The sequence below is a fragment of the Clupea harengus genome, chromosome 20 (assembly GCF_900700415.2).
Source record: "Clupea harengus chromosome 20, Ch_v2.0.2, whole genome shotgun sequence".
Classification (NCBI taxonomy): Eukaryota; Metazoa; Chordata; class Actinopteri; order Clupeiformes; family Clupeidae; genus Clupea; species Clupea harengus.
In genome coordinates, this window is record NC_045171.1 from 11,393,962 (window position 1) to 11,419,810 (window position 25,849).

General features: G+C 44.3%; 1 protein-coding gene across 41 annotated transcripts in view; it reads right to left on the minus strand.

Annotated features, from left to right (window-relative positions):
* LOC105912957 (protocadherin gamma-A11-like) overlaps window positions 1-25,849 on the minus strand; it is a 208,080-nt gene that overhangs the window by 15,746 nt on the left and 166,485 nt on the right. For 2 of the 41 annotated variants that reach the window (XM_031587229.1, XM_031587212.1), the window contains exon 1: window positions 23,310-25,789. The exons of 31 other annotated variants lie outside the window; for them this stretch is intronic. In XM_031587229.1, coding sequence (XP_031443089.1) covers window positions 23,310-25,733 — 2,424 coding nt within the window. In that variant the 5' untranslated portion in view covers window positions 25,734-25,789. 8 more of the 41 variants (XM_042710803.1, XM_042710808.1, XM_031587209.2 and 5 more) reach the window with 8 other exon arrangements.

A 25,849-nucleotide genomic window follows, 5' to 3' on the forward strand; every position in this document is an offset into this window, starting at 1 on the left:
AGCGTGAGGAAAACCTGTAGGCTGAAAGCTGAGAGCTTTTGATGCCACCTCAGAGGGCGAAAGAACTCTCACCTCATTGGCTGAGTTTGTTAAGTGTTTCCGCGTTAGGGTCATGTTCAGTGTGTTATTGTGGCTCAGCATGGGTGTCTTGACAAACACAAAGTCACTCCGGCTAGATAGGGTTGAGTAGCAAGGCCTGTAGGTGCGGGTGTAGGGTTCCTGGGGGCCCCCTACCACCTCCATGTACCTGATGGGACCGTCTGTGTTTAGTTGGAGGTGAGGGTCCTTTTGGTTGCGCAGGTGGTAGGAGGGCCTAGGCCTGACCCCCTTACGCCCGGAACAGCAGTCAGAGTCGCTCCTGTTACGGAGGCACCTCACCAGCAGAACCACCATGGTGATGAGGAAAACCCCCGTCACCGCGGCCAGAGACGCGATGAGATAGAGAGTAGAGTTAGTCATCCAATCAGGGCCGCGGCGGGAGATTCTGCGTGAGTCCGAACTCACGTCGGCGCCCTCCTCCTCTACCGTGACCGTCACAGAGACGGACGACGAGAGCTGTGGCTCGCCGTTGTCCTTGACAACTACAGCGAAACTGTACGTGTTCCCGACGACCTCCTTGTCGTCCTCCGCGAGCTTGCGCACAGTGCGGAGCTGCCCAGAATGCGGATCGACGCGAAACAGCGCCGACTCCGGGCTGGGAGGGATACTGTAGGACAGCCAGGCGTTGTAGCCACTGTCCGGGTCCACGGCCACGATTTTACCGACAACGTGGCCCCCAAGAGCAGACCCAGGGATGGTCAGCTGAATGCCATCTTCGGCATTGTGGGCAGGGTAGAGGATGTTGGGCGGGTTGTCGTTCTGGTCGACGACGAAGACGTGGACGGTAACGTTGGAGGTGCTTGGCGGCGTGCCAGCATCGCGCACCTGCACGTGGATCTGGAAGGCGTTCATCTGCTCGTAGTCCAGCGAGCGCATGCTGAAGACGTTCCCGTTGTCCTGGTTGATGTAGACGTAGGAGGCCACCGACGTGCCGTGGACGGACGACTCCAGGATGGAGTAGGACAGGCGGGCGTTGTCCCCAGCGTCCGGGTCGGACGCGAAGACGGTGACGATGGGCGTTCCTGGGGCGTTGTTCTCCGTTATGTCCACCGAGTAGGAGGACTGGGAGAAGGTCGGCGCGTTGTCATTAACATCAGAAAGAGCGACCACAAAGGCCTTCTGGGAAGACAGCGGTGGGGTGCCCGCATCTGTTGCCATGACAACCACATTATACTCCGACACGGCCTCTCTGTCCAGGCGACCGTCAGTGACGAGCTTGTAGTGCTCACCAAAAACTGACATAAGTTTGAATGGCAGCCCCGATGCCACTTTCAATGTCACCTCACCATTTTTACTGGAGTCTAAATCTTTAGCGCTAATTAGTGCAATAACTGTGCCTGGCTCAGCATCCTCTCTGATTGGACTAGTCAGAGAAGTCAAGGTCACTTCCGGGGTGTTGTCATTTACGTCAATTATCTCAATTTTGACGTTACATGAACCTTCCATAGCAGGGGTGCCACTATCTCTGGCCTGAATGGTGACGTCATACATATCCGCCATTTCATAGTCAATATCCCCAGTGACAAGTATTTCACCTGTTTTAGAATCCACGCTGAAAAGTTTTAGGATTCTATCGGGAGTGTATTTACTGAAATGATATGTTATCTGACCGTTCATGCCACTGTCTATGTCAGTCGCATTTAATTGCGTTACTAAAGTTCCTGAGACAGAGTTCTCCAATAAACGGACTCTAATGACTAGCTGTTCAAATACCGGAGCGTTGTCGTTCACGTCCAGAATTTTAATGAGCACTAGTGTGGTCCCGGATTTCTCCGGTTGTCCCCCGTCCACCGCCGTGAGCAAGAGGCGGAACCCAGCTAGTGTTTCCCGGTCGAGCGCTTTCTCCACCACCAGTTCGGGGAATTTACTGCCGTCACTTTTTGTTTCGACAGTCACCGCGAAGAAGTCATTGGAAGCGAGTTGATATGTCCGCAGTGAGTTGATGCCCACATCGGGATCATGAGCACTCTCCAGTCTAAATCGGGTGCCCGGTGCGGCCGCCTCAGAAATCTCTAGCGTTGTATTCCGTGCGGGGAACTGGGGCGCATTGTCATTCACATCTAGAATTTCCACTAGAACGCGGTGCATTTCTAACGGGTTCTGAAGAACGATTTGAAGGTGCAAAGAACATGTTGAACTTAATCCACACATTACTTCCCTATCAATTATCTCTTTAATTACCAAGGCTCCGCTGACCGAGTTTATCTCGAAGTAATGGGCTGATGAGTCCGAAATGATGCGTAGATTTCTGTCTTTAATCCTTTGGGTGTTAAGTCCCAAATCTTTTGCTATGCTCCCGACTACGGACCCCGGTGGTACCTCCTCAGAAACAGAGTAGTTTAGCTCCGCGACAGCCCGAGAGAGGCACGCCAGCGAAAGAGAGAGCCAGAGCACAGGCCATTCCGACGACTGTCTCCACTTTCTCTCCATTGTGAGTCCGCAGATCCAGGGAAAGAAAAGTTAAAAGTTTTGACTTTATCGTAACGAATCCATTGTCTTGTTAAAGCAAGACTACCATATTGTCCGGGTTAGTATCCGTTTCAAGAAAAGTAGACGGTAGTTTCCGAAGGTATTCATGATGTCAAGAACTTTAAGGCGAATTAAAATCGGGCAAACAAAAACTCCATCCAGCCATCTCCCTAAACTCCGAATGCAGCCCTGCGCCTCTCGGCTTCACAACGGGGCGGAGACAGCACCACAAAGACGAACTTCCCATTGGCCAGGAGAAGGGCTGCGCGTTCACAATGCAAAACTTCTTCCAGAATGTAGGGAGAGCGCTGAGGACCTCTTTCTATCCTCTTTTCTGTATCCACCGACACAAACCAGTGGATTACTCCCAGCCTCAACGTGCACAATAAGTAAGCAACAGGTTACACTCAGTGGAACGGTCAAAATTGGCATATGAAAGCAGATTAAACGGAATATTTAGCATTGTCAGTTAAGAAGCGACTTAGTGTGAACAACTGCCAACGTGCTATTTTTTGTAGTCTACTGACTTACATATCTGTCGATTTGGGACCGGAAACTGAACTTCTGGTCTCTGAACAAGACAGACTCGCTAAGGATGGAGATGAAAAGAACGCTAACACCATTCATTTGTTTTCATAAATCCTACCACAAGGAGGCGATGTTGCGAATTGTATTTAAAAAAATCAGTATTCGTGTTGAACCAGCAGAACGTTATGGTATTGGTGCACTTGCCAGTGGCAAGCACTTTGGCCTCAGCTGGAAAAAAATATTTCAACAAGCAGACCAAATGTGTCTTTCCCTGTCAAAACTCCCACAATATATAACAAAAAAAGTAAGGAATCAAATAATTCTATTACATTCTCTAAGTGTGTGTGCGTGACATACGGTATATATACATATATATATATATATATATATATGACATACGGTATATATACATATATATATATATAGAGAGAGAGAGAGAGAGAGAGAGAGAGAGTTATTATTTTAGAGAGTTATTATCATTATTTAAAAAAAAAAAAAACAGGCACACTGAAGTTCATTTCAGACCTTCACAGTTAGGGGGAAATGTGGTAAATATTATACTACCGGCTCACCTGTTGACTCTCAAAAGTCCAGGCGTTGTCGGGTAAAGACGCATCTAACACGCTGATCATGTTCCTAAAATCAAGAGTGCTGCTGGGCTTAATGAGGGTGAAATCACTGAACTCCGACAGGGGAGAGAGACAGGACCTGAAGGTCTGGCTGTGAGATAACATGTCCCCTCCCAGCACCTCCACATATTCAATAGGCCCGTTTGTGTTCAGCTGGAGCTGGAGGTTTCTGTTGGGATTTTTGAAATCATCAGAGTCCATGCGTCTCAAACAGCAGGCAGAACTACGTCTGGCACTTCTAGCACATTTCACCACTAAGATTAGACAGGTAACCAAAGACAGCACTGACACGGAGGCCAGTGATAAAATCAAATAAAAGGCGATTTGTCCGTTTTTCCTGATAGGCTCTGGATATTTTTCCCGGAGGTCTAACACGGGCTCGTGGAACCCGTCTTCTAACAGTATGGACACCGTGGCAGTAGCAGACTGGGCCGGAACCCCGTTGTCTCTAATCTCCACCAGTAGTCTCTGAGAGGAGTCATCCTGCTCTGAAATAGCACGTTTAGTCCTCACCTCTCCTGTGTAAACATTCACACTGAAGAGAGACGCATCTGTAGCTTCTGCCAACTTGTAAGAGATCCACGCGTTGTGGCCTGAATCAGCATCAACTGCCGTCACCTTGGTAACGAGGTGGCCTGCTTTAGCGGAGCGGGGCATCCTCTGGTGAGAGAGCGAGCCCATGGCTGCAGAGGGGTATATGACAGCAGGTGCATTGTCATTTTGATCCAGAATGAAAACATGGACGGTAACGTTGCTGTTCAGAGATGGATTGCCGTGATCTGACGCCTGCACGTGAATCTGAAATGCTTTCAAATTCTCATAGTCAAAAGAGTGCATGCTATAGATGCTGCCGTTATCAGAGTTAATATATATATAGGAAGAGATCGGTACATCATTTACTTTAGAGTCAAGGACAGAATATGAGATTTGGGCATTTTCCCCCGTGTCTGGATCAGCAGCAGAAACTGAAGTAACAATTCTTCCCGCTGCAGAATTTTCTTTCACATAAACTGTATATAGGGACTGGGTGAAAACGGGAGGGTTGTCATTAACGTCTTGGATACTAAAAACAACCGATTTCTGGGTTGTGAGACGGGGAGAGCCCGAATCTGTGGCACTGATCTCAACTTTGTATTCCATGTGCTTTTCACGGTCAAGCAGATAACTAGTAACCAATTCATAATAGTTCTCAAAAGACTGTTTTAAAGTAAAAGGTACATCACCTAAAACCCGAAGACTGACTTTACCGTTGTCATTCGAGTCTAAATCCCGTGCACTTATAAATCCCACAACTGTTCCCAATGGCGAGTTCTCAAGCACTGAATTGGACAACGACTTAAGTGCGATTTCTGGTGCGTTATCGTTTACGTCCACAACACTGATCTGTACCCTGCTATGGCCCCTCATTTCTGGACTGCCTTTATCTTTGGCGACCAAATCAATTGAATATAATGCAACATGCTCATAGTCCAATTTCCCATTTAATGTAATTAGTCCTGTCTCAGAATTTAAGAGAAACATAACTAATATGCTTTCTGGGGTTTGATCTCCGAAAAAATACTGAATTTCTCCGTTTGGACCTTCATCTAAATCCGTGGCTTTCAATCTGATAACAATGGTGCCAGATGTAACATTTTCCAAAACAGATACATCATAGGTTTGTTTCTCAAACTGTGGTGCATTGTCGTTAGTGTCCAAAACGTTGACAGTAATCTGGACAGTCCCTGTTTTTACAGGATTACCCCCATCAGCAGCGGTCAAAACCAACTTGTGAGTAGACTGCTTTTCTCTGTCTAAGGCTTTAGACATAACGAGCTCTGGCAACTTCCTGCCATCTTTTAGAATATTTGTGTTAACTGAGAAATATTCGTTACTGTTAAGAGTGTAAGACCGCAAAGCATTGCTGCCTACATCAGGGTCCTGTGCACTCTCCAATGGAAAGCGAGTTCCAGATGCCGTATGCTCCGCCATAGTCAGAACAAGTTCTTTAGTTCCAAAGCTCGGAGCATTGTCATTAATATCTTGAATTTCCACTACGACTCTGTGTAGCTGCAAAGGTGCTTCGGCAATAACTTCAATAGGAAGCACACAAGTGGCGCTTTTACCACACAGCTCCTCGAGGTCTATTCTTTCGTTAACGACAAGCTCTCCTTTCCCCACATCTACCCTGAAATACTGCTTACCAGCCTCGGCGGCGACGCGCAGTTTACGGTTTGATATTTCAGCCAAAGTCAAGCCCAAGTCTTTGCCCATATTTCCAACAACTGACCCCCTTGCAGATTCCTCCGGGATTGTATAACGAATTTGTCCGTATGTGAGATTCCATGACAGAAAAATGCAAAGCAAGCTGAGGGTCTCCACCTTGAATACTGAGACTGCGGTCCCGGCTTTCATGTCAACAGATAAATAAACACAAACAGTCACGCCTGAATATTATATCATGCCATTCGAACATTGGATTGTATAAAGATAGAAAAGCCGTACATCCACAGCAGTGATGGTAGTCTCTTTGTCTCAATCCCAGTTCTAAGCATCACAGACTGGATGCTAAGACTGTAGAGACTAGATCCCTCTGAGCGGAGTAGCTTTCTATTGGTGCGCTCCATATCATGGATTGCGCCAATAACAGCACGGATCTGAATTAAAGATACATGCGGGCTCATGCAGGGATGGGGTGGGCTTATCCCTGTCTGTGACTATGTTTTGGTTGTATATTGAAAATACAACACAGTTATTGAAGCATGTAAAATAACATAAAGATCAGGAAATGAAAGCTCCACACACATACAGCAAATTACACCACATCAATGATATAGTAGCAGAAAAGTATGAGTGAGAGAGAGAGAGAGAGAGAGAAGGGGGAGGAGGCGGGGTGAAGTTGAATAGGCAGTGAGCAGCAGGCAGCAGGGAGTAATTGTCGCTGTCCGCATTGGAAGTGCTGAAATCAAGAACACGGTCAAAGTAGTTTTGAGTGGGCTAAATAGGCCAAGGCTAATACAAAACTTCCTGATAAGACCACCAAACACACACCTCATTAACATCATTAGTGGCCCGATTCTATCATATTATGTACTGCTCACCTGTTGACTCTCAAAAGTCCAGGCGTTGTCGGGTAAAGACGCATCTAACACGCTGATCATGTCTTTAAAATCAAGAGTGCTGCTGGGCTTAATGAAGGTGAAATCACTGAACTCCGACAGTGGAGAGAGACATGACCTGAAGGTCTGGCTGTGAGATAACATGTCCCCTCCCAGCACCTCCACATATTCAATAGGCCCGTCTGTGTTCAGCTGGAGCTGGAGGTTTCTGTTTTTGAAGTCATCAGAGCGCATGCGTCTCATGCAGCAGGTGGAACGACCTGTGGTGTTTCTCGCACATCGCACAAGAAGAATGAAAAACGTAACCATAGAAATAACTGACACCGACGCCAGGGACACCATTAGATAAAAGTTGATTTTTTCAGTGTTCATGCTTGGCTCCAATGTTTTCTGTTGAAGATCTAAAATGGGTTCGTGAATCCCGTCCTCCAACAGAATGGCTACTGTAGCGGTAGTGGACTGGGTCGGCTCTCCATTGTCTCTGATTTCTATTAGCAACATCTGAGAGGAGTCATCCTGCTCCGAAACAGCGCGTCTAGTCCTCACCTCTCCTGTGTAAACGTTCACACTGAAGAGAGACGCATCTGTAGCTTCGGTCAGCTTATAACAGATCCAGGCGTTATGGCCTGAGTCAGCGTCCACGGCTGTCACCTTGGTAACGAGGTGGCCCGCTTTAGTGGCGCGGGACATCTTCTGGTGAGAGAGTGAGCCCGTGGCCAAGGACGGGTATATAACAGTGGGTACATTGTCATTTTCATCTACAATAAAAACTAGAACTGTGGCATTGCCGCGTAGAGGCGGGGAGCCGTGGTCTGACGCCTGCACTTGAATTTGAAACACATTCAGCCTCTCATAGTCAAAGGAGTGCATGCTGTATACACTACCGTTCTCCGAATTAATGTAAACATACGAGGAAACGGACATGTCTTTCACCTTAGCGTCTATAATGGAGTATGATATCTTAGCATTTTCATTTTGGTCTTTATCAGTGGCAGACACGGAACATATAATTTTTCCTGCTACCATATTTTCCTTAATATACACTGAATATACAGGCTGTGAGAAAACAGGTGCGTTGTCATTCACGTCTGAAACATGAAAGGATATAATTTTCTCACTCGATAATGCAGGTGATCCGGCATCATTTGCTCGCACTACCACATTATATGATGCGTATCTCTCACGATCGAGGGCCTTACTAGTCACCAATGCATAATGATTTGAGATTGAGGGGCTTAATTTGAACGGAGAATCGGGAGTGACATATAGATTGACTTTTCCATTCTCTCCCGAATCTGCATCTTTTGCGCTTAAAAGTGCCACAACAGTCCCCATAGCTGCGTCTTCGGGCACTGTGTTTGTTAAAGATGTAACAACGACTTCCGGTACGTTGTCATTTATATCAACAACATTAACCTGCACGCTACACTGTCCCACCATTTCGGGGGTGCCCTTGTCTTTAGCAACAATATCAAATTTAAGCACACTCGTCTGTTCATAGTCAAGCTTTGCATTCAATGTAATGACTCCGCTCTGAGGATTAATTTCAAACAATGCAAAGACTAATTCCTGCGTTTGGTCGCCAAAGAAGTATTCAATTTCGCCATTTGGTCCTTCATCCATATCTATGGCTATAACTGTTAATACTTCTGTTCCAACGGAGGTGTTTTCTGTAGCAGTTACTTCATAAAACGACCTCTCAAACTGAGGCACGTTGTCATTGATGTCAGTTACTATCACACATATTTCAGAGGTGCCAGATCGTGGTGGATCTCCACCGTCCACAGCCGTGAGAACAAGCTTATGGACAGACTGTGTTTCACGGTCCAAAGGTTTTTCTAACACCAGTTCAGGTATTTTTGTCCCATCCTTGTGATTTTTCACATTTAATTTGAAATTGTCATTTTTACTGATCCTGTATGACCGCACTGAGTTTGGAGGCACATCAGGGTCCTGTGCGTTTTCAAGAGGAAATCTTGCGCCTGGATTTATAGACTCGGCTATCTTCAATATTCGGTCTTTAGTGAGAAAATCAGGCGAGTTGTCATTGATATCTTGTATTTCAATCTCAACACGATACAACTGCAAAGGACTTTCTATCAAGACCTCCAAAGGTAAAAGACACGGCACGGTGGGTCCACATAGTATCTCTCTGTCTATTTTGTCATTCACAACTAACTCTCCCTTCCTTAAATCCACACTGAAATACTGCTTACCGGCCTCTGAAGTTATTCGTAATTTGCGATTGTAAATTTGAGAAATGTCCAGTCCTAGGTCCTTGGCTATATTCCCAACAACAGAGCCTTCGTTTAATTCCTCCGGGATGGTGTAACGAATCTGACCGTGCAGTGTATTCCACAACAGAGAGAAAACACAGCACCAGAGCACCACAAACACATCCAATCTACTCCTAGTCATTTCTGTGTTAAGAGTCGACTTTGCCTCTACAAAGTTCTCTACGGGAAAGACAATCAACGTAATAATGATCCATGCGCATATTCTACTGTGACGGTATCACTGTTGAGCACCACCTCATAATTATGAGCTCTACACATATTGTAGGGTTAAAGAGCTGCAGCACAGCAAGAAGTAGATCTCTTTGTATATTTCGGCAGTCTATTGGCCAAAAGCATCCCAGCACGCACAGCCAATAACAGATCCGAATTCCATTAAAGATACAGCTGCAAGCTTATACGTATCTCTCTCTCTCTCTCTCTCTCTCTCTCTCTATCACACACTCTCTCTCTCTGTCCCACTCTATCTCTCTCTCCATTTTTCTTTCACACGTGCACGTCATCAAAATAATAAAGGACCAAAGATAGCGTGCTGTGCTTTTGTGCAACAACAACAAAACAGCAACATTAAATCACCACCACTATCACTACTACGAATAATAATAGCAATAATAATAATTATTATTATTATTATAATGATATATATTTTAATTAATGATATTATTATAATGATAATAATAATAATAACGATGATGATGATTGCTTAGTTGTGTATTACAGCTGTTTTAAAAACCATAACGCATATTCTCAGACATACAGGCTACATACAGGCTATTCTCTATACCTGAGAATAGACCGACAACGGTTTGGGGAAGAATCTGTTTATTCATTTAAATTGCAAAGTTATCCAAATTATTCTTTCATATACTTTTGTGGAGTCCTGGATGTGCGATTCAACGTCCAGAGTTCTTTGGTGCCGCCATGTGGAGCATGTGGTAAACCGCAGTCTATTCTCATAATCACAGCGCCCCGTGAGGCAGACACGGAGGACCGGATGCTTGTGAATGTCGGTATTCAGGTCTGTAGGACAGCAGAGCGAGAGAGGGAGGGGGACTCCTACGTCAAGCTCTTAAAGGCACGGCTGCATAAGAAAAGCTATAACACAGACGACATATATTGACGGAAACATAAAACAGAACGGAACACAAGGAAGGTCATTTTGTTGTTGTGCTATTTACTAAATCACCCTAGAAGACAATCAACCACATGAGATAGACATAAATTCGCTATACTTGTTTTGCTGATCGCATCCAATCAGAGATCAATCCCTACGCGAATCTGCCTAGTAACATGGGCGTCTGCGATGTCGCCAGCCTAGTGGTACAAATGCTATGGATGTTTATGGCATTGATGATGATGGTTCAATGCCTTATATTGATTTTGTCAATATTTCAGTGAACATATTTTCTAAATCTTTAAAAATTAAAAAAACGAGTTGCAAAGACCGCAAAAAAGAGAGGGCAAGACAGTAAGAGATATAGAAGAGAGCGAGGGAGGGAGGGAGGGCTGCGCACGCACGGAGACAGTGCACGAGTGAATGAATGAAAGAGCCCGTTTCAGCACCACGCGGGCGGACAGCGCCCCACAGGCGGTGAGCTCGTGTGACTGCACGCTGGCGAGGGCGGGGTGCTGCAGAGCAGAGGCACAAAGACCTTCCGGAACAACAAATCAGCGAACAAAACACCCCCCATTCTCACACACGCAGAAGGAATAACAACATCAAGGCTTTGTCTCGGCGGAGTGTACATGAAGCAGCAAGCACATGGGCTGCAATACGCTAATAATTCATATACTCTTGGTCACATAAATGCCAAACTATATTATTGGACAAAAAGACGAACCTCCCGACATAAACAACATCCAAGTGTCATAATTCAAAATGTATGAAACATAATCACAGGGGTTCAAGTTATGGTCAAATTCCGTGGATCTTGTTAATACATCAGATACCATACAAGTTATGGTCAAATTTAGTATAAGACATCACCACTGAAACTCACTATAGCCTATATCATTTTATAGTCTTTTACTGAATATAGCATATACATTTTGACGGTATGCTTTAAGACTCGAAGTTTCTGTGATGTTACCTTTCTGAATAAAACATATGGTTTGGTCAGGGCTATTTCAGTGATTCTCTGCATTCTCTGATTCCCAAACTGAATGTATGGTTGGGATTATACCACTTCGCTGTATACCAAGATCTTTAAAATCCTTTGTATATGAAGAGCATTTTATCAAGAAGCCCTCCAACGTGATAAGGCAGATCAAACCTATAGAAAAGTTTCCAACCTTTCAACAGTTCCACACAAGACCACACAAATGTATTTACCAGCTCTTATGTAAGATAGGATTTGAATAGCATTCTGTTGTAGGTCAAAACATTCAAAGTATGAGTCTAATCACACAACTTGAGAACACGTGAAGAGGCCTTGGCCAATATCTTTCTCTGCCAAAGCTGTTGTTTTGACGCCCCATGTTTTCCTGTAACCAATAACATCTTGTCCTTGGTCAAGATAACCACAGGCTTTACACGTGAGACAATATCTTGTCTACAAAGTGTGGCTATTAAATAAAGAGACCAATGAGACTATGCTCGCATAACTTGTATATACTCATGATAACATTCTCGTTATTTAATAGCCACACCTCATATAACAGTAAATACCAAATGAGTGTTGGCTAAAAGGTAGGAGCACAGTTCTTACAACAGCTTTGTAAGATGACACTTTGGCCAGTAAATTCTACAGTTCAGCCATCATTGCTTCCTATTCACGCGGACAAAAGTCTGTATGCGGTGAGACGACTTAGTGAGGTTTTGAAAAGAAACGTTGCTTACCTTATGTAGGGACACACAGGAGTCAGGTGAGACACACGGGAGTCACATGGGGAGCAGGCAGCAGCATAGAAAAAAGAGGAGAGAGACAAAATGGAGAACACGTTTAGAATGTGGTTCAAGACACACACAGGGCAATCTTCCGCAATCCACGCAGCTGATACTTACCATGGGTACCTAGAAAAGAATTCAGTGGTTACAGTGCTGGTATTTATGACTCATTATATACTGCATGTGAATGTATTGTTTAGACAGAATGTATGTCCATGTTTTCCAAGACATCCAACTGACAGTATGATCATACTGTATACTGTGGTTGTCTCCCAAAGGATTAGGGAATAACATTTGAGTGGAATAATACATTAATCACAATATAAGAAAATACTTCCTATGTCATATATAGTATATCAGAGATATGTTTGGAGGGAAAAGAGAGAGAAACAAAAAAAAGGGAGAGTGAGGGGGAAGAGAGAGAGATGCAAGGAAGGCTTTGACACATTTGGTGAAATATAGCAACATTAAACGTCATATCTGTGTCAGCCCTTGTATGCAGAGGATTCACAAAAGAGAGTATACACTCACTCTAAAGTAAATATGTAGGAAGAGGACCGTGGACAGAACAAGAGTATACAAAAGGTACGATTTGCGTCACAAGTCAATGAAAAACTACATCTCCCATGGACCTTTGTGTCCTGAGCTATTCTGGGCTGGCTCTTTAAAGCAAAGAGCTGCAGTGTTGCAACGAATCCTCTGCAGAGGAAGGAGGGGAACCTATGAGATGGAAGCAGAAGGGGGCTGCAAGCGATGCCCGGGGATAGACTATGCTTTATTCATGAGTCAGTTTCAGAAGAGGGGAGAAAAACAAGCAGAGAGAAAAAGAGAGAAAGAGAGAGATTGTCTTATGCATGTGCATGTTCATAGGTATGTGATGCTTGAATGTGTGTTGAACTTTAGAAGAACTATAACAAAAATGATCCAGTATAAGGAAAACATATATCAAATCAAACAGGAAAATGTTTAGCAAATATGAAACAAGAGAATATGACACTGTCAGAGATGCACTGCTGATCATGTGTGTGCACACATCGAAGTATGTGCTGAATTAAGGCTCAAAGGTGCCCCAGAAGCTTTTACAAATGCAGGACTGACTCTAAAGATGCTACTGAATATTTGGCTCACACAGTGAAATGAATGGTGATAAAAAAAAATGGCACCACCCATGCCTGCAAAGATAGGACGTTTCTCCGTTCTCCTTCACAAACCCTTCCCCCACCACATGGACACAAATATGGCACCGAGCAGAGCAGAATCCACTTCAGGGGTGCTTTCACACTCTTGACTATTATAACACAGTGCAAGTGTATTCCGTACCTTGCCCTGCACCCCTTACTGCCCCCCTGTGGACTCAGCAATGGTATAGTCCTGACAATGAGTCAGCTTGTTGCTGTGGCAACACATCCCATCCAGTTCAGGAGAGCTTGCAGTGGAAAAAAAAAAATGCTAGCAGGCTGAAAGATGAGTACAGGCAGAAACAGGATGTGAAAAAAGGTGATGATCTGTGAGAATTCAGTGAGACAGAGGTCCACACTATAAAACACTGCCATACACCAATAGTGAAAGAATGAATATGTAAGGCAATATAGGGCTATAAATATATACAACAAGGACTATAAACTATATTTATCTTTAGAAGTCATATGCCATATTAAAGAACTAAAATAATCATAGGGCAATGATCCATTTGCAACCTTTCTCATGCAATGATGTCTTCATACAGTGCTTCATTTGCTCTAAATGCACAGGCAGAACAGAGCACAAAGACTGACTGCAGAGGGGTGCAGCTGGAGAGGGGGAGGGGAGAGACAGCGAGGCAGAGGGCGAGAAAGGAGGGATGAGAAGTCTGCTGCCTCTGAGAGAAGACTGCCTGGATACTGTGCGAGTGTGTGATCGTGTGTGTGTGTGTGTCAGTTTTGTACAGACAGATGCTACACCTGTTCTTCCATAAACCTTGACGGAAACACTTGAAGCCTTGAGTGCGGGAGATGGCGGGAGTGTCCGTGCACATGGCTTTGTGTCAGTCCTGTGTGGGTGTGTGTTGTGTGACCAGAGGCTGTGCTGTTCCACTGGCCTCATTAAGCCCAGGGTAATCTCCTCAGGATCAGCCTGCGGCAGAAGCCAGTTGGGTGAAATACACAGCACACGCAAATGGGTTATTTCTCTCTGTCTCTTCCTCTCTCTGTATGTGCATAAGGATCCAGAAGAGAGTAGTCATGTCGTCCTCACACACCCACCCCTGATGTATAGTCTGACCCACTCTGATGATCCAGACACAGCAGGCTGAGAGGGACACCTCCCTAAACCTGAAAGAGGGGACAACCAGCAGGTCCACAAAAGCAGATGAGCAGTAATGGTGTTATGATAGAATATAACCCCAACAAACTTTCTATTTATCTAAAAGCCAATGGTGAAAAAGGCATGGTAGAGCCAAAGCTTCTCCGACATACGCTAAATCCTCAGGGTCATGTGTGGACAAAGGTCTGGACCCACATTCAGTGTTACGCAGAGAGCCACCCTCAGAGAGCAAATGAGAGAAGACAAGCTCGTCAAAACATGAACCGAGGACAGCACTAATGCTATTAGGTTAATGGCATTCACTCTTTATGTCAAGCCAGAGCAGCAGGGCCTCTTACGGAGAGTAATCTGTAGCCCTCTACTTCCAGAGCAAAGTGGAAGAACTTGTCACTTCTAACACAATTGTCCATAGACAAAAACTATACGCCACACTTTGAATAGGGCAGTCTGTATGATAACGTACTGTGAGTTCTCTTGTAGGATCGAGAATGACCTTACAATGGTTTTGTGTGGGACCCTCACAGTTTTGCTTGCTGGTGTGATGACTCATGTACACACAGTCTTGTTAACACAAACAAGCCTTGACTTGAGAGAACTACCCTCAAGGGGGTGAGAGTATACACATCTATATGAACAGTGCCTGAGATCAGTGAGGGTAAGGAGGATGCCATTAGACACAAGATGAGCACAGGACTTCAATACGCAAGCAGTCAGGGTACGTCACAGTATGACATGTACGGCTCAATATATAATCAAAGATCAAATCAAACACAGGAAAATCATTTTGGGATTACCATATGTACAGCTGCACTCCAGACTAATGACATCCTGTTTAGATTCTACGCAGATAGGAAACACACACACACACACACACACACACACACACACACACACACACACACAACAAGCACTGTGCCAAAATCAGGCACCCCTTACTCAACAGCTGTTAACCATCAAAGCAGTAAGCAAATGGGTGGGAAGGAAGAAAACAACAATCATTGCAAACAACAAGGATTCAGGCGACGTATGACTGTGTTGAAGAACCCACAACCCAGTGCTTTCCCATGGGTCCAAGATAGCCACCGAGGCATATACGGTCAGTTACATCCATCACTGTACCAGAGGGACCAAAGGAATTTCTAGGAATGGCATCCAGCAGAGATGGATGCTTAAAGGCAGGGTGATTTATGACACAGGATAAAAGCAGGGCCGCTAATGAGTCTAAGAACCTGAGATTATCCATAAAAGCACTAGCAAAGTGAACCCAGATGTGCGAGAGATTAACACGGGGAGCGTAGAGCTTCAGTCACAGCACACAGATGCTCAAGGCCGCGATGTGAACATGTATGTTTTCAACTTCACCATTTTATCTTGTACAGAGATGGAAACAAAACAAGCGTATCTCCACTGCTGGACTCATTCGCATAATAAAGACTAATAGTGATACATTACTCTTGTCCCACATAGCCTGAGAATGTTCAGCACTACCTACCGGAGACTTTTAATTGAGCAACATATGAAGGCCATATGGGGCCCACTTCCTCCCACACTGTAAAACAGGGAAACCTTCAGGGTCTGGGAGCGGTAATGGCCCCTCTTAATCTGTGCTTGCGGTGAACAGAGAGGGAAGCAGAGAGAGTTTATGAGGTCGCGCCACACAAAGTAAACAAGTCCCGCATGTAGAGACGGAGCCGGGTGTCCTGGAGACAGGTGTGTTGTGATACATTTTCTATTTTTCTCTAGCTCTTCGCTTTGTCATGTCAGTTTGTTTTGTTTTGTATTGGACAGAGGCCGGTCTGGTTTTGACATTAAGGCACGACTTGCTATTGACTTCATCATGCCAATGCATGTCAGTCCTTTAGCACTTCAAAATGTCACGCACAGGATCCAAAATGGCAGCATAAGAGAGCAAATGACCTTGGGAGTTTGTGGTGTGTCCATATAGCAATCTGAATACAAAATCAACAACACGTGGCAATATACTGTATATTTACATGCTCCTGTCCATCAGCTACCATTGCCTCCTATGTCTTTCTTTCCTCTGTCCTAACAGCACAGTTCTGTTATGAAACCATCATTCAGAATCTACCCGTGGCCACCTCCCTCACCATGATTCTCAGTCTCCCTCAGCATCACCCCCTCCCCACCCTCGCATCTGATTGGCCAGGCAGCAGTGTGTGTGTGTGTGTGTGTGTGTGTGTATGTGTGTGTGTGAGGGAGAGAAAGAGAGAGATGGGAAAGTGGGTCAGTGAATAAATAGCGCCCAGAGAGTGTCTGAGCGAGGCCGACAGCACGCCTCCACTCTGCATCCCCACAGCACTGCCATAATGCAGCTCCCCTCCCCTCATCGGCTGCATCCTCTCTCCCCCACCCTCTTGTCCCTCTCCTCCTTCACCATCAACAGCGTTTCCTACTTTCTTTCCCCCCTAGATGCTGCAGAGTCCTCCATCAGGGGCCATTTTTAGGCCTTACACTCTCCTTTGCTCCTCCGTTGGCCTCCTTTCATCCCCCACTGTCCCCTCCCTCTCTGCACTGCACTCTATGGGCCTGAACTTAAAGAATGGTGTCCTGTTAGGGACACACACACTGTAATGAAAGACACTCAGTATTTGGTAGCCTGCAGTGGTGAACACCTTTGTCAAGACTATGGGAAAGGCCAATGACAGTGAAGGAAAACGTCCAGCTTAAACAACCCAATTGTATGCATGACGAAGTACTCAAAATACATATTTGCAGAGGTTTCTAAGGCTGGTGAGGATCAAACTCTCTGCTATACATGGCTTCAGACCTGTCAAATGGCGTACAGGGAAAAATAGTATGAGAAGTGAATTTGATAATGTCTCGTGAAAGTATGGTTAAGGATGGAGGCAAACTTAGAGAACTGCCACCGCACTCTGTTACATTGCAAAGCCACTGCCCACTCACAGTCTCACTCTCTCACACTCTATTTCACATGTTGCAATGGCACTGTCACAATGAAAGACAGCCTAATTTGTGACTGAAACCATTTCTTGAACCTATGCAGGTTAAATGGGCCATGGACCTAACTGTAAGAGTAATTAAAAGAACCAAATGATGTCGACTTTCAATATGTCCCTGAAAATCAGAATGATTTGAATGGCAATGGTTACACAGAATTCTTACAGCAATGATCCTGTACTCTCACCTCCAGGCAATCAATAGAATCCTCCATTGGCTTGCTCTGCCTTGGCACTGTCCTTGTGCCACTGAGGTCGACACTAAGGACACTCTGACTGCAAGGCCTGACAAACTTCAGATCACTTTTTCTGGAGTCAGTTGTTCCACACAGTTCATAATTGTACATATGCTTTAATGTTCCTGTACCCCCCACGTCTGCATAAAGAGGTGGATAGTATGGAATAACTGGTAGATTTCCGTTGGACTTACAAAACATCCGCTCACGTCTCCATCTGTAGCACTTCACTGACAGGATGGCTATTATGGATACGATAAAGAGAAATGACACTACAGCCAAAGCCAAAACCAGATAAAATGTCAGGTTATCGTTGTATTCTTTGTCTTGCGTAAAATCACCGAACTCTGAGAGTACTTCAGGGAAGCTGTCAGCTAACGCCACGTTAACATTGACTGTGGCAGAGCGAGAGGGTTGTCCGTTGTCCTCCACAACAACAGTGAGTTTTTGTTTCACGGCATCCTTGTCAGTGACTTGGCGAATAGTTCTTACTTCTCCATTCTGTGCGCCAATTTCAAACAGCGCTCTGTCGGTGGATTTCAAAAGTTTATAAGAGAGCCAGGCATTCTGTCCAGAGTCCACATCTATGGCCACCACTTTAGTGACAAGGTAGCCCACATCTGCTGAACGAGGCACAATCTCAGCCACTAGAGAACCACCAGACTGTACTGGGTACAAAATCTGAGGTGCGTTGTCATTCTGATCTTGAATGAAAACATTTACTGTCACATTAGTGCTTAAAGGAGGAGATCCACCATCTTGTGCCTTCACGTTTATGCTAAAAGATTTAACCTGTTCATAGTCGAATGTTTTCGTTGCGTATATCACTCCACTTTCTGAGTTAATAGACACTAAAGATGATACTGGTGAGCCTTTAAAATCACTGTGCCCTATAAAGTAAGATATGCGCGCATTTGGACCCAGATCTGCGTCACTAGCTTTCAGTGATAATATAGACAAAGACGGTGAGTTATTCTCCATTATGAAGGCGTTGTATGCTTCATGCTCAAATACAGGAGCGTGGTCATTAATGTCTGATATCTTAACAGACAATGTTTTAGAGCTAGACAGAGGTGGGCTACCACAGTCTTTTGCAGTTACTGTTATGTTAAACTCGGATATATGTTCTCTGTCTAAATCTGAGTCCGTCACAAGGCTGTAGTAGTCGGTCAAAGATGATTTGATTTTAAATGGGAGGCTACTGTCAATCGTGCATATTACTCTACCGTTTTCTTCAGAATCATCGTCTTGGACGTTTATCATGGCGACAACAGTTCCCGGTGGTGCGTTCTCCGCCAGGATATTTGAATAGGACATCAAGGCCATTGTGGGCGCATTATCATTCACATCGGTTACTTCAATAATTACTTCTGCTGAATCTGATAACCCTCCACGATCTTTAGCTTGGACACTAAATTCGTGAATGGGAGATTTTTCAAAATCTAGGTAGCCAATCAATCGTATTTCACCTGTGGAGGCATTTATGGAGAATAGTTCATTTACGGAAGCCCCTGCGTGTTCAAAATAATACTGCATGCGAGCGTTAGATTCGGTGTCAGCATCTGTAGCATTTACAGTGATCAGTAATGTACCTTTGGCTGCATTTTCAGGAACAGATATTTTATAAGAGTCTTGAGCAAAAACGGGTGCGTTGTCGTTAGCATCAAGAATAATTATGTGAATTTTCACAGTACCGGATCGTTTTGGATTGCCCCCATCTACAGCAGTGAGGGTTAAGTACATATGCTCTTGCTTCTCTCTGTCTAGGGGTGTTTGCAACACAAGTTCAACATTTTTACCACTACCTGATCGGGTCTGTTTCTTGAGTGTGAAGTGATCAGTCGGATGTACCGAATAGCTTTGAAGACTATTAGTTCCGACATCTGGATCAACTGCGCTTTCAAGAGTAAAACGCGCACCGGGTGTGGCTGACTCAGTTATTTCTATCTCTATCTCATTCTTCGGAAACGCAGGGCTGTTGTCATTCACGTCTAATATTTCCACTGTAACGCGATAAAGCTCGATGGGGTTCTCAAGAATGACCTCGAAGCTGAAGCTGCACGCAGACATTGCGCCGGCACATAGTAACTCACGGTCGATTCTCTCCTTTATGACAATATGTCCTCTCTCACGGTCTAGGTCCACGTATTCACGGCCACTCTTTGAGAAAATCTTCGCTTTCCCAGTGATCAGTCGTTTGGCTTCCAAACCCAAGTCCTTTGCGATATCCCCAACAAAGGAACCAGGAGCCATCTCCTCGGGTATAGAATAGCGAACCTGTCCGGCTACCTCTCCAAAATAGAGGGTAGTCAGAGCAAAGACTGTCGTCCATACGAGACCGCGACTTTCCTTTCTCATACTTGTGTGCAAAAGGTAAAGTTAATAAAAGATAATAGTATTCATCTGAGGTCAATATTCACAGCGTTGCTGAAGACGCCTGTCCAGTGCGCATGACATCCGACAATGGACTCATAAAACGAATAAAATAATACATTTGCCATGCGCAAATGCCTAGGAGTGGGAGGTACTTCTTTCATGCCGTTAACATTTCCCCTTCTGACCAACAGCGACACATCGAGTTCAAAGAAACAAGTACACAGAAGAAACAGTATTACTGTAATATAGAAGAGATGAGTAGACGGGCTGTCCGTTCGTCAACGGAGGTCATAGACTACACAGACATAAACATTTCACTGATAGATACAAGTGTGAGATCTGATGTTCAGTGGTCACTTCACAAAAAAGAAATCCATATAAGACTTGAAGTCACGTAAGATCAGTTGAGGCTTTCTGAATATGTGATAATACGTCCAATAAATAATTTAAGGAATGGGGGTGGGGGGTGTTAATATACAACACAGAATAAATAACACTTTGGTTGACTTATTAAAGCTTACATGACTCTAGGCTCACCTGAATCTCTGTATCTCCATCTGTGCGCATGCTATCTGGCATGCGAGAAAGGGTCTGTGTGCCACTAGTGTCCAGACTGAGAATGCTCTGGCTACAAGGTCTGATGTATTTGAGATCACTCTTTCTGGAGTCAGCCGTTCCGCACATATCGTAATTATAGATTTGCTTTAAAGTTCCTGTGCCCCCTACATCTGCGTAAAGAGGTGGATAGTATGGAATAACTGGCAGATTGCCGTTGGACTTATAAAACATCCGCTCACGTCTCCATCTGTAGCACTTCACTGACAGTATGGCTATGATGGACACAATGAAGAGAAAGGAGACTACAGCTAATGCCAAAACCAGATAAAACGTCAGGTTGTCGTTGTACTCTTTGTCGTGCGTAAAATCACCGAACTCCGACAGCACTTCAGGGAAGCTGTCCGCCACTGCCACGTTAACATTGACTGTAGCTGAGCGAGAGGGCTGTCCATTATCCTCCACAATGACGGTTAGCTTTTGTTTCACAGCATCTTTGTCAGTGACTTGACGTACAGTCCTTATTTCGCCATTCTGCGCACCAACTTCAAATAAAGCCCTGTCTGTCGCCTTTTGGAGTTTGTATGTCAACCAAGCATTCTGTCCCGAGTCCACATCAACAGCCACCACTTTAGTAACGAGATAGCCCACATCTGCTGAACGAGGAACCATTTCAGCTACCAGAGAAACAGTAGTCTTTACTGGATACAGAATCTGAGGTGCATTGTCATTCTGATCCTGGATAAGTATTTTCACTGTCACATTGCTGCTCAAGGGTGGAGAGCCTCCATCCTGCGCTCTGACGCATATGTGGAATTCCTTTATTTGCTCATAATCAAGAGAACGTAGAGCAATAATTGCTCCACTCTCTGCGTTTACAGAAACATACTCCACAGGGGACATTCCATTCAAAGATGCGCCATCAAGAAAATAGGATATCCGTGCGTTGTTGCCAGAGTCTTCATCGCTGGCTGTAACAGCAAATATGGACACCCCAGGTGAGTTATTCTCCGTAAGATATGCTATATATGACTGCTGGTGAAAATAAGGGGCGTTGTCATTGACATCTGATATTTTCACTGTCACGGTTTTGTTTGCTGAAAAAGATGGCGAACCTTCATCCGTAGCTGTGATAGTTATGTTGTATTCGGATACCTTTTCCCGATCTAAAACACCATCAGTAACCAAATTGTAAAAATTAGAGGAAGGTGACTGAATGCGAAATGGTGAATTTGGATTAATAGTGCATTTTACTTGTCCGTTCTTTCCAGAATCCAAATCTTTTACATTAAACATCGCAATAATAGTCTCTGGAGCGGAGTCTTCGGAGATAGGAGTAGAGAATGACATGATACTTATAACAGGGGCATTGTCGTTGACATCAATCATTTCTATTAAGACTTTACTGGTGTCTGTCAACCCTCCTGTATCTACTGCCTCAATGTTAAGCTCATATTGTTTAAATTTCTCGAAATCTAAAACACCGTTGACGGTAATGTCACCAGAGTTTGAGTCGATTTTGAAGAGATCTAAGGCTTTACCAGTATTCTGAGAGAAAGAATACGTGATCTCCCCATTCGTTCCCTGGTCCAAGTCAGTTGCACTCACTTTAACCACGACAGTGCTCTGCACTGCATTTTCTGACAGTGATACTTTATAAACAGCTTCACTAAATATGGGTGGGTTATCATTAGCATCCAAAACAGTAACACTGATCTTGACGGTGCCTGATTTCTGTGGGCTGCCGCCATCAAATGCTGTTAAAATCAGTTTGTGTTCTTCCTGTTTTTCTCTGTCGAGTGGCGTTTTTAAGACCATCTCCACATGTTTTGTACCATCCTGACGAGATATTGTTTTCAGTGCAAAATGATCTGAGGGATGAAGCGTGTACGTCTGGAGCGTGTTCAAGCCTACATCGGGATCATATGCTCTATCGAGAGAGTATTTAGCACCAGTGACAGTGAATTCAGTTATTTGAAAATGAATCTCCTTCCTGGGAAAAATAGGGGCGTTATCATTAATATCTAATATTTCTACATCTACACGATGCAACTCCATCGGATTATCCAAAATAATCTGGAAGTGTAAAGAGCAAGGAGAAACCTGTGCGCACAGCTCCTCTCTGTCTATTTTCTCTTTCACAACCAGCGTCCCTTTATCCGCATTCAGACCGATATACTCACGACTGTCCTCAGTAAAGATGCGAGCTCTACCAGATTTCAGTCTCTTAATATCCAAGCCAAGATCCTGAGCAATGTTTCCCACTAGCGAGCCCTTTGCCATCTCTTCGGGAATAGAATAGCGGACCTGTCCATGCACCACTTCTGCGACACAAAGAAAGAGGAAGAGAAGCTGCCATTTCCAAACCGTAACGACGGCGTTGAAGCGACAAAATCTTCCCATACTGTATCCACGACAGTAAGCAGAAGGGAAACACAATCTCCAGACTCCCCAGCAACCGAATTTCGTCAGACTGACGAGATATCCCACGGCTGTGTAACTGAAATAGTAATTTCTGATCTAGTGGTAGATGAGGTTTGACTACTAAACGTCGATTGCCAAAATTATGTTGCCTTGTGAGGGTGGACCTATAAAATAACGTTTCAGACCGAACTCAAACTGATCAACAGCGGCACTTAGAGCCTGTATCATATACTGCAACAGAAATATCTGATGATGATCTGATGAAAGAATAAAACTGTGTATAGGTTTGTGTTTTGTTTAAAGGACAAATCAGAATGGATATTTATACACTGCATTCACACACGATAGAGAATACACGTTAAAATATAGGCAAAGTATAGAAACAATGCAGGTGATACTACACACCTATGTTTGGTAGGACTCAATTGAGCTCACCTGGTTGTCTGTACCATCGGTATTTGTTACATCCGTTCGCGCATGCGGCAGAGTAAGTGTTCCTGTGGAGTCCAGACTCATCATACTTTGACTAGGTCTGTTATATTTCAGGTCACTTTTTCTGGAGTCAGTTGTTCTGCACACCTCATAGTTGTACACATGCTGTAGAGTACCCGTCCCCCCTACGTCTGCGTAAAGTGGTGGATAATATGGAATAACCGGGAGATTTCCGTTGGATTTATAACACATTCTTTCACGTCTCCATCTGTAACATTTCACTGACAGTATGGCTATTATGGATACGATAAAGAGAAATGAAACCACAGCCAGGGCCAAGACCAGGTAAAAGGTGAGATTGTCGTTGTACTCCTTGTCGTGCGTAAAGTCACTGAATTCAGACAGCGCGTCAGGGAAGCTGTCTGCCAAAGCAACGTTAACATTGACTGTGGCTGAGCGAGAGGGCTGTCCATTGTCCTCCACTATTACAGCGAGCTTCTGCTTCACGGCATCTTTATCAGTGACTTGTCTGATAGTTCTTATTTCTCCATTCTGTGCGCCCACTTCAAACAGAGCTCTGTCTGTCGCTTTCTGAAGTTTATAAGAGAGCCAGGCATTCTGTCCAGAGTCTACATCAACAGCGACTACTTTAGAGACAAGGTAGCCCAAATCTGCTGTGCGAGGCACTATTTCAGCCACCAGCGAGCCACTGGTCTGTAAAGGGTACAGGATCTGTGGTGCATTGTCATTCTGATCTTGAATGATTATTTTAAGAGTCATATTGCTACTGAGAGGCGGAGAGCCTCCGTCTTGCGCTTTTACGCATACATGGAATTCTTTTATTTGCTCATAATCAAAAGATCGAACAGCTGTAATCTTTCCACTTTCTGCATTTACAGACACATAATCAGCAGGCGAGATTCCGTTTACAGAGAGTTCTTGCAGAAAATAGGATACTCGTGCATTATTACCGGAGTCTTTATCACTGGCTGTAACAGTAAATATGGAGACACCAGGTGAGTTATTCTCCATAATATACGCCGTATATGACTGTTGCTGAAATACAGGGGCATTGTCATTGACGTCTGATATTTTCAGTATCATAGTCTTATTGGTGGAGAAAGACGGTGATCCGTCATCGGTAGCGGTAATGGTTATGCTATATTCAGCCACCTTTTCGCGATTTAAGATCTGGTCGGTGACCAAACTATAAAAATTATTGGAGGTTGATATTATTCGAAAAGGTAAATCTCGATTGATTGAGCATTTCACTTGTCCGTTTTTCCCAGAGTCTACATCTTTGACATTAAACATTGCGACAGCAGTCTCTAGATCGGAATCTTCGGGAATCGGACTGGAGAATGAAATTACATTAATAACAGGAGCATTATCATTTATGTCCGTGACTTCTATCAACACTTTACTAGTATCTGTTAACCCTCCACCATCGATAGCCTCGACGTTCAATTCATATTGTCGTGTTTTTTCGAAATCTAAGGCACCATTAACTACAATGTCACCAGTCTTTGAATCAATACTAAAAACATCTAAAGCCTTACCAGAACTCTGAGAAAACGAATATGTAATATCACTGTTGGTGCCTTGGTCTTTATCAGATGCACTCACTTTAAGAATAACGTTCCCTTGCGATACATTCTCTGCAAGAGCAACTCGATAAACAGCCTCACTAAAAACAGGTGCGTTATCGTTAGCATCCACAACTATAACATTTATTTTTACTGTGCCCGATTTTTGTGGATTTCCTCCGTCAAGTGCGGTCAAGATCAAACTATGCTCCTGCTGTATCTCTCTGTCAAGTGTTGTTTGTAAAATCATTTCAACATATTTGGATCCGTCTTGGCGAGATATTAACTTTAAAGAAAAATGATCAGATGGATGTAGGGTGTATGTCTGGAGAGTGTTCAGACCCACATCAGGATCGTGTGCACTATCCAGAGAATATCTTGTACCTGGAACAGCCGATTCACTGATCTGAAAGTTAATCTCTTTCCTCAAAAAGCTAGGAGCATTGTCATTAATATCTAATATTTCTACATCTACGCGATGCAATTCCATAGGATTATCCAGAATAATCTGGAAATGTAAAGAGCAGGGGGTGACTTGGGCGCATAGCTCCTCTCTGTCTATTTTCTCTTTCACAACCAGCGTCCCTTTATCCGCATTCAGACCGATATACTCACGACTGTCCTCAGTAAAGATGCGAGCTCTACCAGATTTCAGTCTCTTAAAATCCAAGCCAAGATCCTGAGCGATATTTCCCACTAGCGATCCCTTTACCATCTCCTCAGGAACAGAATAACGAACCTGGCCGCGCACAACCATTTCAATGCAGACAAAAAGCACGAGAAGCCGCATCTGCCATGCCCCGATCAGTCTGTAAGCATCGCCGCAACAAAGACTCCCCATGATGCAACCACACTGGAGAACAAAATGATGCAAAGCAAATGTCGAAATTCCTCTGAATCCTCAAATATCCGGCCACAGTATATCCGATTGTACGTAGCAAGGGCGATGTATGTTTT